General features: G+C 37.3%; 1 protein-coding gene across 1 annotated transcript in view; it reads left to right on the plus strand.

Annotated features, from left to right (window-relative positions):
* Positions 1–20481, plus strand: part of Sog (chordin short gastrulation) — a 248134-nt gene that overhangs the window by 145359 nt on the left and 82294 nt on the right. The window contains exon 2 of the mRNA XM_076791136.1: positions 10715–10818. Within this exon, the coding sequence (XP_076647251.1) occupies positions 10715–10818 (104 nt within the window). The remainder of the gene's footprint in view (positions 1–10714; positions 10819–20481) is intronic.

Genomic DNA, 20481 nt, shown 5'->3' on the forward strand with positions numbered 1-20481 from the left:
TCGAAATATTTTAACCATTTGTTACTGTTTCCGAGAAGTTCAACATTATTTTTAGATAGTTCAAGGTACTCAAGATCAGTTTGAGAAAATTGAAAATTATTATTTTATCAAAATATTCAGCCGAATAAGCGAATCTATGATTTGATCTTATGAAAACAGTTTTATAATTCCTGCAATTGTAAAATGAAAAATTTAGGCAGGATTATTACAAAAGTGAAGTAGTGAAAATTCTTGTGGAACATTTATTTCGTTATCTCTTGTGTAAGTAATTCCAACAAATAGCTCTCCATAATGAAATGTGTGAGTCACTGAATCTGTTTACGTGATTAATTCAAATTGAAAAAATGACACGAATTCCGCAGAATACCGGCGATTTTCAAGTGCGCCCGTGCAAAGCACGTCCATCTAACTCTCATCCGGGGCTGGTAGCTTTCTGCGAATTCGACTAGGAATATGTTTAGACGCACAAGACCGAGGTTCAAGATAAAGCATACAAGATTTCACAGTTCATAAGTTCCACCACCGGAGTCAACGGTCTATGAAACGTTGGTATATGGGCCAAATTAGTACCAGCAACACTATACTCCACACCGACTCAGCTACGACGTCCTATTCTCATCCTTCCAATAATAGATTAAACGTTTAGCGAGATTCGACGCCTATGTTCTATCGGCGTTGCGTTCTCTTCTTCGTGGTTTCGCGATAGACACCGCGAATCCTGCCGCAACTACAGAGTAAAAGTCAGTCGAAAGAAGAGCACGCGTCTCGTTATAACACACTTCGTTTACAATTATACTGCTTCGGTGCTCATCATTTTCTTCTAACTCTTTATTGTCGTATGGAATTCTAGAAGGACAAGTTGAAGAAATCTCTTCGCTCTTTTTTCAATTGAGAATTAAAGAAAACTCGAGAAACGCGAAGAAAAGCTAACTATAATTATCCAATAACAATTTAAGGTTGAATCACGCGCCACCCCTCTCTTGCTACAATTATACTCCACGTCTATAGCTGCCACTACATCAAATATGATTCGTTATTTAGGCTTCGTCTTGCCTGAAAGTACACCTTTAGAAACATCTCTAGAGTTATGTTTTAAACAATCGAATGGTTGTGCATGCACGAACCTTTTACATGCGTTTTTCTTGTATTTTTTGTAGTGGAAAAGAATACTATAGATACAGTGTTTACTCTATATACGTTCCAAATGCCTAGCCGATGAAAAGTATACCACGCAAGGAGCCGTAAACCCTGGCTAGACTCGTGTTTTCGACATATATCGACTAAGCACTGTACTATATTAGTGGTCATTGTCTGTTGCAGTAGTAATGGAAACTCTCGTTGTAAAAGGTACGCTGGAGGACTTGTTTCACAGTTATTGATCCATTCGTTCGATGAGATCAATCCACCAAAGTTCTTTTTATTCTTTATAAACGTTGCTGTGGCTGATATTAGAAACATTTAATTAGAAAATGCAGTTTCATAAAATTAAGTAATAAACCAAGCAATTAATTAATGACGCTGATTCCATTAATTTCTTTACCTTAAGAAAAAACTAGAATTGTTCATCTTATCGAGATAATCCTCATTTCAACTACTAGCCGTCTCCGCAGAAAATGCGCATTGCTATCAGAAAATTAAGTTTCAAGAAAAACACGTATCAAACTTCTCTTACCATATTTTGAGACTTCTATAAAATGTTATAAAATTATTGGAGAATTGCAAACATTTAACAGGTCGATATGTTGAGCTCCCAGACAAGGAGGTGCAATCAAGAGTTGGTTTTTGAAGAGCATCGATAAGAAAAGTCGTTTCTGTGCTATCCAAAGTGAATTGTGCAATTCAGTACCGATATTGTACAATCTCCTGTGGGTTGTGCAATTCAATATCAATTGGACGATACAATGCACACTTCAAAATCAGAATATCCGAGTTGGGTGCGTTTCGTGATAAGTAGGGGAAGACAAGGGGTCCATTAGGGGAATGTCGGATCGGATCGAGAAAACGTGTAGAGCGAGCGTACTTCGCGCCAGCCGTTCAAGCTTCCCTCCAACTTCGATTTCTCACTGTCGGAATTAATTCGCTCGCATGGCTTTCTGCTTGCAATTCGAGCAATTTATCGGTCTTGAAACAAAGGGAAGCCGAGGATCGTGTAAGAAAACGGATAGAATTTGTCGAGTTCCCTGACAATTGAGTAATTCCATCTGTGAGTTACCTTTGGCAATTACTGTACACTGTAAATTCGAAAAGTACGATTAACTCTGGAAACCTCTCTTGTATCTTGTGCTCTTGGAGACCTTTCTCAGCTCACCTGTCAGCAATTCAAACACGTTCATTTACTTATTATTTCTCTAAAATTAGCATGACATTTTATTCATAGAGATTTTAAGGAACGAAATTTTTAATCTTATTCCCATTTTCTGTTTTCGGTAGTGTAACATTTTTTATTTCTCTGCGATTGTATTGTAATTTGATATACTTAACTACGATATACTTTACTTTACTAAGTATTAGGTCACTCGGAATATCTCGTAAAGCTAATTTTCAGTGCAAAACATTGACACTTACGTTCACTTTCAATTATCAATGCATTAATCATTGTTTCGTACAATCGTTTTAATCTCTCAGGAAATTTCTAGATGTCCAGCTTCGAACTCTAGAAACAGAGTTCGAAGTCTTTACTCGATATATGTCCCAAATATCTAACCGATAAAAATCCCAGAATTATCCCCACTGTCGCGGGGTATACCCCGCGAAAAGCTCGAGTGACCTCGGTCGTCGAGGAGCGTAAACATGGAGGTCACTCGAGCTTCGCTGTCCTTTTCCACGTTCAGCAGTATATCAAAGAATAGTATCTACCAGCCGATATATGTCTCTGGCCAGACCCGTGTGTTGGACCTATATCGAGTAGATACTGTACTCCTAAATCACAGTTACTTGTGACAAATGTACGGAGCTTAGGTATTTACAAGCAACATAACAAGACAACGCAAGGTAGCGCATGTCACGGCGAGTAAACTCAAATTGGCCGTACATTTGCTAGCAACCTAGTAACCGAGTCGTCGAATGTTCTAGAGGGTTCGGTGCTCTTCTAGGTAGCGTCCGAATGTTCCGCGATACCCGTGGCATTCGAAGCTTTCGCCGCCGTTTCGGTCAGTCACCAGCGTTTACAGTTTCCGAATTCCGAATTGTACGAAACAAAACCTCGATGGAAGAACGGCCTGCGGCATTCGACTCGCATATTTGCGATGCGATGGCGTGTCGAGGTTCTCTCCTATCTCGGGCTCTCCGGGCTGCTTAGGACCGACTCTGCGCTTAGAACGACTTAGCACACGCGGTGCAACGACCTCGCGCAACGATCCTTACTGTGTGACTCTCCTTCTCTCCGGTTCTTCTCTCTCTCTCTCTCTCTCTCTCTCCTCTCTCTTTCTCTTTCTCGGGTGCATATCCAAAGCAAACGGACGAATGGACGCGTGCGATACCAAAGGGACCGGGTTATGATCTTTTGTTTTCTCTCTCTCTCTCTCTCTCTCTCTCTCTCTCTCTCTCTCTCTCTCTCTCTTTCTCTCTTTCTGTCTACGTGCACCCTCGAATTCAGCCTCCGTCGCTGTTGTCTAATAAAGCGACAGAAAATATTACCATGGCACCATAATCTCAGCGAATCTCCCGGTGCTTAAATGTATGCTAATCCGTTGGATTTGTACAGATATCGGTACTTCCTGGTAGCTACAGTTTTAGGGGATAAGCTATTAAGAGCGTTTTCGAGGTACTCCTTGTTTTCGAAGCTTTCGAGGTATCCGAGATTAAGGTGACTGGTGGAAGTTAACAGATTCATTCTTTTATTTTTAAGCTTTACAGTGAGGAACTTTTCGTAAGTTCTCGGAAATTTCGAGACTCAAGGTGCTCGAAGCTACCGAAGCTTTTAAGACTTTCGAGGCTCGTGGTTGTTAGGGAAAAGGCGTGAAAGCTTTTGAGACTCTCGCAGTTTTAATGCTTTGAGAACTTTTTAAATTTATAACGTTTCAGAGTTTTAATGTTGTTGATGCTCCAAAACCTGTAGAACTTTCGTGATCTTAACAATATTCGAGGCTTCCAGGACATTTCTGAATATCATGTTTAAGTTCCTCAAAGTGTTGGAGAGTTTCAATATTTTTAACACATTTCTGGAATCCGCAATCAAAATGTTCGACGAATTAACATGTATCAACACACAAAATGAAGTATATAATTAATACCTAACATTTCACATTTCGAATAAATTTCCTTAATAATTGGTCTTAATACTACCGAATAACAAAAGTTGAAACAATTTCTAAATGTGAGTTTATACCATTTCACCAATCCTTTTATATTTTATTTTGTGGAGTTAATCAATTCCGAAAAAGAAAAGAAGAAAAAACATTAATATTCACATAACAATTGAGGTACGCACAAAATCCTTATAGTATAGTGATAAACTCTTATCGAGGATTACCGGTGATCCTTATCCCATCCTCGTGGTAAAGCAACACCTGGTTTTACTTAATATAGTGTTTACTCGATATATGTCCAAAACGCGGGTCTAGCCAGGGCCATATATCGGCCAGGAGATACTATTCTTTGATCCGTGCCAAAAGTAGAAAAGGACAGCAAAGTTGGAGTGGCCTCGGTCGCCGAGGAGTGTAAACGTAACACGGGTCGGATACATCGGTGTGAGACCAGGAGATTACTACTTATCCAATAACAAAACTTCTTTGTTTTTCATTATTTTTTCATGGGACTTTCACCAACATATTCGTGGCGTTTTTGTAATGAAAATGATACAAAATATGACATAATTCCGATGATATTTACATAGTTCTTGGCCCCTCACGGGGTATACCGCGACATTTATCAGCCATGCCTCGGCGACATAAATGGAAAATTCACTGTAGTCTTTATTATAAGCCGAGCACCTTGTACAATTGTCGTTTTTCTCACTCAATACCAAATGCGATGATCGTCAATTCGTTCTCTCGTCAGTTATTCTCCAATGCCCTACCAACCTCTCATTGCTAATATCACTCGTTACACTAATCACTCGTCACGCTTTACATTAATACCAACCTTTACACCTCTTACAGTTTCTTGTGAATGCTACTAATTTTACAAAATTCGTTTCGAAGCAAAGCAGTCACACCGGTCAGCGATGGCCGGCGCAGCTGGTAGCGTGTTAAAAACTTAAAACTTAAAAGTTACTTACCTATTTGGTTTCAAATTATACGGGTTAAAATAAGAGATGTTGAACGCGCAATTTTCTGATTTTCCAACCACTATATGCCCCGATTCGACGCGTCAAGACCCGACCCGTGTAATACCTGGTATTTCGGCGTGGCGAAATGCGGCGCGGCGTAAAGTCGTTTCTTGGAACCTAAAGATAAAGTCCGAACCGTATAATACATCGAAAAGAGTCTCTCGGCCGCGTTATTTTCGGCGTGGCGGCTGGGCGGGTATTTATTTTTACGCGGAAAAGGAAAGGACACCGCAACTAGTGTTCCTGATTTCTCAACATTTTTCATTTCTCGAGAATTGAGAAATAAGACTATATTTCCCAATGATTCTCGAGAATTCTCGAGAATTTTTAATAAAATAAAAAAATATTGGCAATCTTTGACCAAACTTTTATAAAGTGAAACGTTACGCTTTTCTTTTGAAATGACTTCTTAAGAAGCATAATGCGTCTAATGTAGAATCAGACAATCTATTTCTTTTTTTCTTGTAACAAAATCTGTAGCCGTAGAAAAATTTCTTTCATTTTATGTGGATGTTGGCTATATCGTATACAGAACATCCAAAAGTTGCTGAAGATTGGGTGTCCTTTTTTCAGTGGACTCAAAAATTTGGAATTCCTTTGTTAGAGTCCAGAATTTATTTTCTTCTGCCGCTCAACTCTTGACACTAAATTCTTGAAGGCTATCTGCAATTTCTAATTCTAATTGTTTTTCCTCATTCTGAGAATCTGAAAGTTTTTCACTATTTTCATAAGAATCATTGTCATATTTTCCAAAAAGTCTGCTTAGAATTTGTTTTGCTATTTTATACATATCTGCCTTGGATGTTAAATAAAAAATGTAACTTCTGAACCTTTTTGCAGAGATTCTGGATTATGCAGATATTTTACAAGGGATACAACAATCTTGACTCTTCTTTTAGATATTTCTTCTTTAATAACAACAAGAAACTCATTACTCGATTCAGTATTCAGTTTTTCTAAAGTTTGAAATAAGAATTTAAGAGAATTTAAGAATTGATATGTTATAAAATAAATGAGATTCATAAGAATTTTCCTAGATTTAAATTTCTCGAAAAATGGGAAATAATAAATAATAAAATTTCTCGAGAAATTCTCGAGAAGGAACATTAATCGCAACGCCAGTCATACATAGGCCGCGACCCGTCTTTTCTCTTGGATTTTTCGTTTTCTCGCCGAATTTTCCTTTTCTTTTTCTTTTTTTTTTTTTTTATTTTCATCCCGGTTCAGGCGGAAGAAGGTGGCACCACGTCACATTTAAACGAGGCGACGCCGACGGCCTTGCGAGAATGGAGCGTGCTCTTTTTTCCTTCTTCCTCCGTGGCTCGCCTCCGTTCCCGCTATGCAACGGACAGTGCAGAACCTGCAACTGCACACAACCCGTTCGCCTTTCTTCTTTTCCACCGTCTCATCGTCGTCTCGGCGATTTTTCAGCGGCCACCGCACCGGGCCACGGTTGTTCGCCGTTCCCGGATGATTCAGAGCTACGGCGATTACCTTTAAGGTCATTTATACTTCACGGTTCCGACCGGGGGACAAAACATTAGAACCGTGGTTCTGAATCTAGAATTTAGGAGCGGACAGGCATGCCAGGCTTCGTAACAAATTTTCTTCGCAGGGCTGTCGGGCCATTTACTCAAACGTCCGAGCATTTCCAGATGGCCTTTCGAGAGCGCGTTGACAGTTCCCTGCTCTGCATGGCACAAAAAAAAATGTTTTTAGAGGCTCCACAGCTTCTTCGGTAAACTATCATACCGATAGAGATACCCTCTTCTTTACAACATCACGCAGATAGAAAATGTTCCTGCCACTTCGTGAAAAAGCATCGCACATCCTTATATCTATTATTATACGTAAATTATACATATCAAATTCTTCTTAAATAATTTATCATTTTATATGCAAATGTAATTTCTTTATGGAAATATATTAGAAATATCTTTGTTCTGCAAATTTTACCACCGGTTCAAGTGTAAAAAGATTTTTAAAAATATGGCCATATTCTACGATTGTATCACTTTGAAATTCCGTTTTTTAATTCGCGGAGCCTGAAACATTGCAAATATTGGGTACTTAGAACTGTTATAAAAATATATTAGGTTGGCGGGAAAGTTCTGTCATATTTTAAAGAAAACATTTGAATCATTTTATAAAAATATATGTTTAATATTATTCAATGATATAATTTCCATTATGTGTAACAAGTTGTTGCCATCTCTTAGGTAACCTGTCCATTCTTGTTTCCCACTGACTCAATAGCAACACGGGTTTTTCATTTACAAGCAAAATTACCTGCTTATTTAAAATACGACAAAACTAACCTAATATATGTCCAACCTAATATATGATATCAAAAATGATTTCATTTTACACATGGGATGTGAAAAACTCCAATAACTACAAACAGCTGTCACGTTTGAATTATTTGTTATTTTTGGTCCTTAAATTGTCAAATATTCTTTAGGCATTCTGAAATAAGGGTCGACAGCGTTTGTCCTAAAATTGCAACTTTCACGTAGTGAAAAAACAGAACACGAGGATGTGGACGCGAGATGTTATTTATTTTACAGCAATTACAACGGCTGTATTCAGAACTATTGAAAAAGAGGACATCTTTAGTCCACAGAAAAGGTGCAACACTGCAAATTGACAATGCCCGGCCTCATACAGCGAAATTCACTCAGGAAAGTGTCAGGAAACCCGTGTGCTCACCAGATATTGCTCCCTCTGACTATCATCTCTTCGGATCTCTGGAGCATTATTTAAGAAATAAAACATTCACTTCTGTAGAAGATGTAAGGAGGCACCTTGAGTCATATTTTGCTTCACGAACCCTGGATTTCTATAAGAGGGGGATTGAAAATTTACAGAAAAGATGGCAAACTGTCCGTGATAATGATGGAGATTATATAATAAATTAAAAAATAAAAACTTGAATTTACTACAAAGTTTGTTTTAGATTTCAAAATAATTGATTACTTATGGGTCCCCCTAATACATATGTAGCGTGTGACGTCGAAGTCAAAACATGGGGACTACGGCCGCGGGGGGGGGGGGGGGGGTACACCTAACGATAGGCTCGATTTGTCTATGTACTGTCCCCGGGGGTTGTTCTGTATGGAGAGGTTTATGACAGATCATTACTGTTAGTTTCTCACCGTTTCAAGGAAAATTTTTTGGCAGGATATTTTTCTGCACGTCCACCGTCGAGGTTTTTTTCAAGATGGCAACGAACCAGAACGTTCAGAAACTCCGCCGTGTTCACTTGAGTTGTTTGACGAATAGTTTCACCGTACAGATTGTCAGATGATACTCTTTTTTTTTTGTTACCATAGTAATAAATTGTTATTTTGTTTGTTATAACGTTGGAATTCCTTAACAACGTATTCCCTACCTATTACCACGACGAACTCTGAAAAGTTCTAGTTAATAGCTTTTTAAATAATTCTCGTCGAGAATGTTTTCCACGAGCCTGGCAGGCACTAGCAGAGGCATCTCCTGGGATGTAGAGGGAAGTAAAAGATTCTGGGAACCCCTGGGGTTTTGGTAGCAGACGGCACGCTGTACCTTTGTTCCGACCATCTCGAACCCTCTCAAGTGGCTTTCCGGGGCCCCAAAATACGTATAAATGCGGAAAAACCGCCAGGCACGCCGCACAGTGGGCAATTTGGACAAAATCGGATTCAAAATCAAAGAACTTTCGATAGGAATGAGGTAGAGCGATGAAATTTTTTTTAAATGAAAGCTGAACCTTTGTAAAATATGGGAAAAATAGAGAGATTATTACCATCCAATCATTTCAACGAAAAAATGACTTCATTAGTTTTTGTCACAAAAATCTATTTTTTGCAAAATCCTGAGGTCGTAGACAAATTTTGAGACCAGATTTGAAATCAGCGTGAAAAAATCTATGGGAAATGATGTATAGCACGTTAAAAAAAATTTTTTTCTGCGCGTGGTATTGGAAAACCCATCATTTTCTTGAAATTGTGCAAGTTTAACGAATTTTCTGAAGGTTAAAAAACGTTCGTACCATAATCTCCCTATTTTTCCCATATTCTACAAAGTTTCAGCTTTAATTTAAAAAAAGTTTCACCGCTCTACCTCATTTCTATCGAAAGTTCTTTGATTTTGAATCCGATTTTGTCCAAATTGCCCACTGTGCACCGGACTGGCAGGTATAAATTAGACTTGATGATTCTCTCTCGCTGCTGTTGCTGGCGAGAGTCTTTCCATTCGTTCGTTCATTCGTTGATTCATTCATTCCACAGTTTCACTTTTAGGCCTAGTACAGACACGGCGGAAACCGCGCGGTGCTTATTTACATTAACGTTTTCATATTCGTTCAAACCTATCAAACAATCCGTCGTTCAAACCGTGTGGTCAAAAACACGCGGTTTTCGCCGTGTCTGAACTAGACCTTATTCCGTTTCCGGATATGGAGGGGAATTACGCGCCGCGAGAATCGACCGAACGAAATGGAAAGCGGTTCTGTGGACTCCGGAACGGTTTATACTATATAATATATTATTATATATTTATGGCTGCGGGAAATCTCATATAATAGCTCGAACGCAAATATGGAGAAAATTTCAACATAGAACACCTTCAAGTTGATAATATATATAGAGTAGACACTGTACTCTGCAGTGCTGTAAATACACAGTCACACGTTTATTTATATGACACTTCGAAACCATGAATGTGTTCATTAAAAGGAATATAAATGGTTTGTGGGTTCTCGGAATTTTTCCGGATATCCCGACTCTTTCGAGAATCTCGAAATTTTATCCGTCCCGATCACGAAAAAATTTCATGTTCCCAACCCGTCCCGACATTTCGGATTCTCGCACACCCCTAGTGACGGTATACATCTAAAAAGGGCTAATGGTTGTAGTTAGGGTGACCTGCTCAGTGAATGAACACTGAAACTTCTGGTCTGTTGAAATTAGTATTTGCAACTCGTTATTTCATTTCCTGAATGCTATTTCTATAAGAACGCTGTGTCATTTTTATAGGTACAATGAAATAAGAAAGTGTCCACATACTGTTGAGCGACACTGTATATTTGCAATTCCCAAGCACCAACACCTCGCAAAGGAACAGTAAGAACTCAGTGTAGGAAAATTTTCAATTAGCAATTGATTGTTTGAATGCCATCGTTAATCTATGGAAGTGGCTCTAACAGTTCAATTACCCACTGTAAAATTAAATCAAGACAATCTTTTGGGGAGCCTCCTGGGTTTATCGAAAATTAGTCGAAAGAAAGCAAATAATTAATCGCTATTGCACTATCACGAACGAAATGTTCGTCATTATAATTTGTGAATCAAGTAGGAAATTATTGAAAAATAGCATATTGCGCCGAATCAACCCATGTAATTTTTATAGAAACACCTCTGAAAAAGACAATGTAATAATTCGAACACTGAATTGGATCTGTTACAGAGTGCACGTTCGGCAAGCAGATACGGGAACTGGGCTCCACCTGGTTCGCGGATTTGGGCCCGCCCTTCGGAGTCATGTACTGCATCAAATGCGAATGCATTCCGGTACGTGTTAAAATGGGTGTGCCATCGCGCGGTCGCGCGTGTCCGTGTGCGAGCACGTTTCTGTATCTGAGGCGGTCTGTATTCGTCTGTGTCCGACCTTTAACCCTATCCAAGCTTGCGCCGCGGTACCGCCACGTACAACATTACGTTTCTATGGAGCGGGGCCGACCTGACGCGACTTTTACGGAATTCGCGCCGACTAGTCCCGTAGAAACACCCTGCGTTGCTCCTACAGCTCGTTTCAAACAACCGAGACCCTCATACACTTGCACATTGTGCAAAACAGAACCATAAAACATTGTACACAATCGTTATATTCAATCGTTCTAAACGAGCGGAAATTTCTCCTGACTTTTTTCGAAAATTTTCATAACATACAATAATATTACAGTCGTTAAACTCGATTACGTTAAACTAGACACAGATGTAAATTAATTTATCGATATCCAGGAAAGTAGAAATCTAAAAGGTACCTGTATACAGTGTTTTCTCGATATACATAGGTATGCCCACAACATGGGTCTAGCCAGAGACATATATCGGCCAGGAGTACTGTACCTTCTCAAGAATTCTTTCTCGATAATTTCTCGAGAAATTTTATAATAGATTATTTCTCATTTCTCGAGAAATACTGAAATTTCTCGAGAAATTTAAATCTAGGGAAATTCTTATGAATCTCATTTATTTTATAACATATAAATTCTTAAATTCTCTCAAATTCTTATTAAAAACTTTAGATAAACTGAATACTGAATTGAGTAATGAGTTTCTTGTTGTTATTAAAGAAGAAATATCTAAAAGAAGAGACAAGATTGTTGTATCCCTTGTAAAATATCTGCATAATCCAGAATCTCTGCAAAAAGATTTAGAAGATACATTTTTTTATTTAACATCCAAGGCAGATATGTATAAAATAGCAAAACAAATTCTAAGCAGACTCTTTGGAAAATATGACAATGATTCTTATGAAAATAGTGAAAAACTTTCAGATTCTAAGAATGAGGAACTATCACTGGCACAACAGTTAGAATTAGAAATTGCAGATAGCCTTCAAGAAGTTAGTGTCAAGAGTTTAGCTGCAGAACAAAATAAATTCCGGACTCTAACAAAGGAATTCCAAATTTTTGAGTCCACTGAAAAAAAGACACCCAATCTTCAGCAACTTTTGTATGTTCTGTATACGATAAAGCCAATATCTACACAAAATGAAAGAAATTTTTCTACGGCTACAGATTTTGTTACAAGAAAAAAAGAAGTAGATTGCCTGATTCTACATTAGACGCATTATACTTCTTAAGAAGTCATTTTAAAAGAAAAGCGTAATGTTTCACTTTATAAAAGTTTGGTGAAAGTTTCCCAATATATAATAATTCCCAATATATATCTCGAGGATTCTCGAGAATTATCTAGAAATATAGTCTCGTATTTCTCGTATTTCTCGAGAAATGAAAAATGTTGGGAAATCAGGAACACTAGCCAGGAGATACAGTGCCGAATTCTTTGACACAGTGCCGAACATAAAAAAGGACAGCGAAGCTCGAGTGGCGTAGATTCGAGGCCCCTCACGGGATATACTACGCGATAGTGAGGATAGATCTGGGACTTTTATCGGCTAGATATTTGGGACATGTCTCAAGTAAAGACTGTACTCCGGTACTGTCATACAGGCTAAAACTACAACTTTATATAGACAGTTAGATAAACTTTTCAGAAAAGAGTCTTGTAGGCAAGATCGAATTTTTAAAATAAAGGTATGATATCCGAATGAATTTAATGTAGTATCTGTTGTAATTACATCGTACAGCTTCCAGAAAAGTTACTACAGTGAATGCTGTTCTACCTATACATATACTATAATCGACAATTTTGAGATCACACTACTACTTTGTGTTACTTCTAAGAACACCTACTTTGAAATTCTTATCGACTTTTTGCACTCAAAGCTTTTTTAACTCCAAAATTCAGACATTTATAAAATATTTGCCCAATTTAGAATTTAGAATACTTCAAGTTTAAATGCGCTCATTGAATTTCTAAAACGGAAATTGAAAATCAGATTCACAATTATCGCCACATCTATAGGAAGTCGCATACAGGGTGTCTCATTTTTAACGATACTTGAATAGTATCAACCCTAGACAACTAAACAGCTCGCAGTAAAAACAAGAACATAATCGAACACTTTTCATGTAACAATAAAAATATTAGGTAGTGTTTGGTCTTCGCATTTTTCTTTTTCGTCTCTTGATAGTATTATTTGCATGAATAGATAAAAAAACGAAATAAAGACACTGCAGGGTGGCAGGACGTTTTCCAATAGAATAGACAACACTTGTTTTATTAGTTTCAATTTCATGAAATCGAACGTAGCCGTAAACATATGAAACGTATGAAAACACTTTCTGACCAGCCTAACACTTCCACCTCCTATAGAAGTAAAATAAGTGAAATGGAAAAAAGTTATATTGTGCAGTTTGTACATATATTGATTGAGGCATTTTGTGGATCATCTGATGTTACAAGATTCAAATGTTTCAATTGTCATTTTTACGGAAGCTTACACGGGAAGTTGTCAAACCCGTAAATTCAGAAAATTATGAAACTTTCCACACAAGTAGACTAAGTTATGCCTAACACAACCCTATTTTTCGTGCTATTTCTATCATTAAAGGGGTGAAATCAACCCTTGAAAAATCTCAATATTTTTTAAATTTGATGAGTAAATCAAATTTAAAATGGCACAATCATCGGAGAAATTAAAGATCATTATATTATTTTTGATTTATCATAACTGTTAAGGGTGGAAATAAACTACTTATTCTCAATTTTTTCACAAAAATCCGCAGTTTACACACGTTAAATAGGAAGGTAAATCACCACAAGCAGTCTTTGGAAAACGATAATATTTTTGTATCGGTCGATCGAAATGGACCACCCTGTATATAGAAACGCCGCCTAATCGCGGTTTCATGAATCCGATTCGAGGAAAGAATTGTTCTATGGTCACCGGTACGGTATAATCCGATCGCGATCGAAGTTTCTTGGATCGTTGTTTCCGAGAAGGTCGCGACGGTGGCATTGCCCTTTGGAGAGCGCTGTAGATCGGCGTAACACGCTGAGCACGGACTAATTCTCGATCTGGGTGACGTGACCCACGAAGACTTGACGTGCTTTCTAATCCCATTCCTGGTTCGAGACAGACTGGCGTCCGCTCTTGAGTTAGGTCTACCACCGGCGCGTAGAAATGTGTGCGTGGATCGTTCCACGAGTAGACCATGGCACGTCGCGCGTCATGCCCACGGTCCCTTAACACTGGAACAGGGGTCAAAATCGAGAATTTCATCACACTCGCATGCAGCATGAATTTGTAGCAGGTATTTTTAAAATTTTTGTCACAGGTCCAGATAAGAAAAGTTGTGAAAAGCAATTTCGGACACTTCACTATTTTCTCCGCGATTCGGACCAAATGCGATTTTTGCATAGAATTCTTTACAACATCATCTAGTAAAGTAATAACGAAAAATTTCGAGTCGTTCGGTCCAGCTTTAGAAAGGTCATACTGGTTTAACACTTTGATCGCCAAACTAGAAACCCCCAAAATTCCATAAAATCAAAGTAAGTTATTTAATGAAATAAAAATTGAAAAAAATTAAACGTATGATACTGAGTAGTCCTCCAACATTCTTGCATATTACAGATCCTAATCAAGTTTGGTACAATGAATATATCAACGTAAAAATTCATTTTAAAACCTGCACAAATAATTCCGTCAGCCACATATGGGTGACGTGGCATTCAGCGTATTAAAGGGTATTTTATTAAATAGGTCGTAACATCTTCTCTGCATGTCTGTTCTTCATTTATTGAGAAAGTGGAAAACTACGATCAATCAATTATATAATCGTTGACTATAAATAGTTTTTATTTAATCACAGGTACGTACAGTTGCAATGAGTTACAAGTAAATCGTCAAAATTAGAACATATATTTACAGTTTCAACCGAATGAATTAATATTACAACACAATACAGTGTTTACTCGATACTTGTCCAAAACACGGGTCTAGCCAGAGACATATATCGGCCAGGAGATACTATTCCTTTATCCTCGCTGAACGTAGGAAAGGACGATACATAGTGAAAATAGGAAATAATAAAAAATAAGGATGTTTTGTTATCGGAGAGTGATCAAACGATTAAACTGTAAACAGTACGAAAATCATATTCTTATTATTATCCACATGATGAATAATAATACTTGCAATGTTGCTGAATGTAAGAATACAGAAACGTTGTTGCTCCATAAAAGAATAATAAGATTTAACAATTTACTGTTCTAGTGTAAAATCGTTAATCTATGTAAGCGACTCTAACATTTCGGTCACCCACTGTCTCATGAGACACTATACACATAAAACTCTTGCTAAAAAATGTATCGTCTGCGTGAAAGCGTTATGAATATAATACATCCGGAAATTTGATGATCCACTACCAACATGATCGATAAAGATTGTACTAAAAAACTCTATACTGGAATCTCATATTGTTCAATGTCTAGAGAGTTTATTTCTAGTGTACATTTATATACTATAAATATATTATTTATTTAACATACGTATACAGAAACGTACTATAGTGACATAAAAAAAGTTATGTACGATGTTGGATTAACCAATAAACAAAGTGAGCGGATGCTTAGGGCATTAGAAGAAGGGCGGCACGATAGAAAGGGTGTAACCGAATAAGCAGGTATAAAGTGCGCCCAAACCAAATTGAATTTGCAATAGGTCATTCGATAGCTTATCGATAAAATATACTTTGTGCCAATTTTCAACCCTATATGTCAACATGGGGGGTAGCAATGGGATGACAAGAAAGATCAGCTTTTTCCATAATTTCTCTTATCCTCTTGAATTGAAAATTCTGAAAAAAATCAGGCATATTTTAGCTATTAGAATGCACATCTATGAATTTTTCAGAATTTTTAGTATCGAAACCGAATTTTAAAAAATAAAAAAACTTTTGAAATGCCGATTTCTTGTAGAAGTTATGAGATACTAGTTTATATTTTTACAGTTTTAGCATTTCGTTATGGTTGTTATCATATAATTTTTCAGATTTTTAAAAATGGGGGGGGGGGGGGTGGCACGTATTTAAAAAAAATCAAAAACCGCTATTTTTAAACGTAAAAAATGGAAAACGTTCCATGCCCGTACAAGTACCATATTCATATGACTCATATAATTAATTTCTTAGATGGATGTTATATCAAATTTTAAATAATATACATGTATTTCCACGGAAGAGTTCTTACCCCTCTACTACATTAGTCTTCGTCGTTGTCATCATTGATTATAGGGTGTATTTCTTCTGTAGAAAAAAGTTCGGAGAAAATTTCTGCCGGTCTTACAATTTGTGAAAGACATCGAGCATCCGACGAGTAAGTTGAAAACACTTTTCAGTCAAATTATCGAAAATGCCTAAAAAAGAATGGTACAGGCCCACCCTACATTGCGTTGAAGCGATCTTTTATAAGGGGCCCTCAAAATCTTTCAAGAGCTGAGGGCCTCTAAAAGTCTTGGTCCGGTACTGGTTACGCGAATAGTGAACAAGAGAATGAAGGAGCGAATACACAATCTGCTCCGGTATCCTCGTGGTCCCGAATCGCTCGAATTCCCTCTGCTGATTGTGCAATAATCGTGATTTGCATTCCACGGATAGTCGGTTTGTTTCGCGTCCCATACACGCGGTCGAATGATAACGTCATCGTATACCAATGAATCCCTTGGCTAGCCAAGTCATCGATATTCTTACCCTTTTACGACTCCGGTCGCGCAAACGGCGGCTTTTTCAATGTCACCGCTGCGGTATCAACTTATCCGGATAACGTTTCCATTCTGATGCTAATTTCGTTTTTTCTTCTTTTTTTCGTCGTTCTGCATATAACGCGTTTAACAATAGCGATGGCCATTAAACGAGTTTATTGATTATTTAGAATGACAGGATATGGCCTTTCTAAAAAGCTACAACGCGCGAATTTAGAATTCCTTTTCCTTAGTTAATGGTCTTATTTCTGCTGCATCTAAACTTAGACTTGAAAAAGGTGATTACGCTTCTGAGAACAATAGTGAAATGACTCCTTTTGATGAAGGTGTTAGTTTCGAAATAGCCGACCAGTTAATTAATTTTATCGTGTAACTATACAATGTTTACTCTATATATGTCCGAAATGCCTAGCCGATAAAAGTCCCAGAACTATCCCCACTTCAGCGGGGTACACCCTGTGAGAGAGATATATGTCCCTGGCTAGACCCCTGTTTTTGACATATATCGTATAAACACTGTACTTGCTTAATGGTATGTATCTTATTAACAGTTACATATTTGAAATCATTGTCACCTATACATTGCACGGACTATATGTATTTTACCATTAGTGTAACAGCCCTTGCACTTCGATGTACACTGCCGCTCAAAAGTATGTGGACACTTATCATGTTCATGAAATTTGTTTCTATTACGAAATTCTATTACGAATATGTATGTAATATATTCTAATAGTACTAAATTAACAATTTAGTTATTTAATTTTCTTAAATAAATAAACGTCTATTCGATGGGTGTAAAACTGCGTTATATTGCGTTGCGTGTGTACAGTTTGTAAGACTTTTCTCTAGCAGTTTACAATGACTGCATCATTTGAGTGAGGTCTGTTGCCTTCTCAAGAGTAACATAAACATTTATAAACATGATTCCAAGCGAAGGAACCTTAGATAAGAGCGTCGCGATCACTGTGATGCTCTGGCGAGATCAGTTCAGTTTAAATACTTGTGAGAGCACGATGGGCACGAAAAGAACCGGAATAAGTGTAGAAATGCGTTCGCAAATAATACATACAAGATAATTAAATTTACCAAAGATATCATAACTTTTTTAGGTAGTTATAAGAATAATAAGGAAGTGTCCACATACTTTTGAGCGGCAGTGTATGTTCGTATATACAAACTATTTTCAATATGTAAAAACAGTAACGCAGCATAAAACCTTTAGTTAAAAAATACGAGTGTGTTTACTCTGCTTTCTTGTAAAATAATTTGAAAATTGTGGATTTCCATCGTTGTAAAATATGATGCTTGAGAAAAGGATAACGTGTAAAAATGCACGCAGCAATCATTACAAAAGATTTGAATTGCACAACTTACTTGGCTTTTGCAACTGTCATGTTTCACTGTTTACAGTTGAAGAAGAATTCTGGATTGTGCAAATTTTTCCATTTATCCTGTATAGTAAGAGCGGTAAATTTAATCGAGCACCCTATACATCGCAAGTGGTTGCGATCTGCGAGCCCGAAGCCCGGGCTACGATTCACGAAAGACTTATCGGTTACTTAATCGGTCATTTTTCTTATAAACCGCTCTTGCGGACTCGTAATAATAGGCTACGTATTAATGAGCGCGATTTAGTACCGATAAGCGACCGACTCAAGCCGATTAGGTTCGTTTAGCGGCTCTCTTCCGGACTTTCTCGACTGAAGGCGAAGGTTCGTAATGCTTTCTGGCCGTGAGATCTGAAATCGTTTCGCAATTACTGTTCGATTGAAAGTTTATTCAATTTCGAATTTCGTAATTGATGCTTGTCCGTGCAAATTTGCATTTCGTTCGAACCGGAATCATTAAAAAAGAAAGTTCAACATAAATTAATTTCCTTTGGAATATCTGTTCAAATCAAACGATGTTGTGCACTCATAGATTTTGAACAGTTCACGTTTATTAAATGCAAAATTCACTTCGATGCAAGATAAAGATTTTGATGTGTTATTAACCGATTTGTTATATCATGGAGTTACAAATTCACATTTTTATAAGCAAACTTACTTTAATGCTAATACAAAATGCTGATTATTATCTCTGCATGGAAATGAAAAAATTCGTGTAAAACTAGAGTTAAAGAATATTTTTGCTTGATTTTCGACTTATTAAAATCATCGAAAGAAAAAGTACCTACATTTTTATATCTTTTCTGTTCCTTACGATTGACTTAGACAATTTTTGTCTTGCATAAAGATACGCAGTCTGATTATAAGCATTTATCTAAAAGGGTGAAAAAAATGTTAGAAAAAGACGAGTGCAAATGTAAAGAATAGTGACGAAAACGTCACGTTTTACATTTGGTCTCTTCAAAAATCAAAGATTTTATAATGAAAGCAGAAAATGGGTGAATTTTGTATGTATGCATTCACGTTTTACCGTTTTGGACCACCGCGCAACACTTCTTTATCGCGAGAGGGCCCTTTGTTATTTCAGGAACGTACCGGGCAGAGGAATTTCATTAATGAGCATCGAATCCAGATTTTTATCGGTCGAAACACCTTCTATCGAGGCATTGAACAAAAGCGGCGATTGAACGAAGATCCAATCGAGATTCCGCTCACTTGCCGGCACTCGATCTCGATGTCGAAACGAGACGGCCATTGGGCGGACACCAAGAGCTCTTTTGATGCCCACGACATGTCGACCGCCTCGTATCGTCCCGGCTATTAAAGATACTCATCTCATTATGGGAGGCCCACCGACACCTCCCACGCGATATCCGCGTTCATTCTTCTTCCCGCCATTCACCTCCGCCCCTCCATGATTTTTCGCACGAGATTGTGCGCGAGAAACGAGCCCAAACGAATCGAAAATTGGTTGCTAATTTTTTCGAGACTGTGCTTTCTCAGAAAATGTCTTTGACAAAAACCTTTTTGACATTCCAAATCGTATTCAAAAATACTTACAATCCAGTTTCCTTCTTCGATACCTCAGATGCCGAGTATCTGGTAAACAATGCATAATATCAATTTTTTTACCAAATATGATTTTTACTGCAAACGACTCCTACTTCATAAATGTGTAAAAAATGCGGGTATGAATTTAAAAAGAAATCATAGTGACCTCCATAACTCGCAAAGGTCACGAGCAAAAGAAAATATTTTACACGCACTTTACAGCAGACTTAAAACCGTGCAAATTTATCTTATTAAACTTTCTTATAACGTCAACCAGTTACGAAATATTTGGCCTGACATTTATAGACGGACACCGTGTATACACTAAAATATAAATAATATAAAACTGTATATACTGGGGAACGCTATATAAATAAATAATAATATGTAACTGAATAAAAAACGTAGTAATATATGATGTGGAACACTATAGAAAATTCTCAAATGCATGTTTCGCTCTGCTGGATTGGTAAAAGACTGCTCTAATGAAGTAAAAAGTGCAGTGAGAAAACCTATTCGGATCTTTAATAACAGATAAGATTTACTGATTGAAAACATCACTTGAAAACATCAATTTGAAAAGAAATTATTTCCTTCCGTATTTCATATTTACGTGTGCAGAAATATAACAAATACTCCCTTCATTTAATTTTACTAATTGTAAGTAACAAGGAATATATTATCATCTTTTTATCTTAAGTAACGATATTATTTTTATCTTTGTTAAATTATTTTTTCTTTTTTGAATGCCCTATTTTATTTCTATCAATAAGGCCGAATATTGATGGCGATAAAGCCGAGATTTTCGACAAAAGTCTGCGTGGATAGTGTAGAATAATGTTTGCGCGCATGGGCTATTTGTTGCGAGATAAACGAGTTTGAAAGTTTATTGGATGC

The sequence above is a fragment of the Halictus rubicundus genome, chromosome 7, assembly GCF_050948215.1.
Source record: "Halictus rubicundus isolate RS-2024b chromosome 7, iyHalRubi1_principal, whole genome shotgun sequence".
Classification (NCBI taxonomy): domain Eukaryota; kingdom Metazoa; phylum Arthropoda; class Insecta; order Hymenoptera; family Halictidae; genus Halictus; species Halictus rubicundus.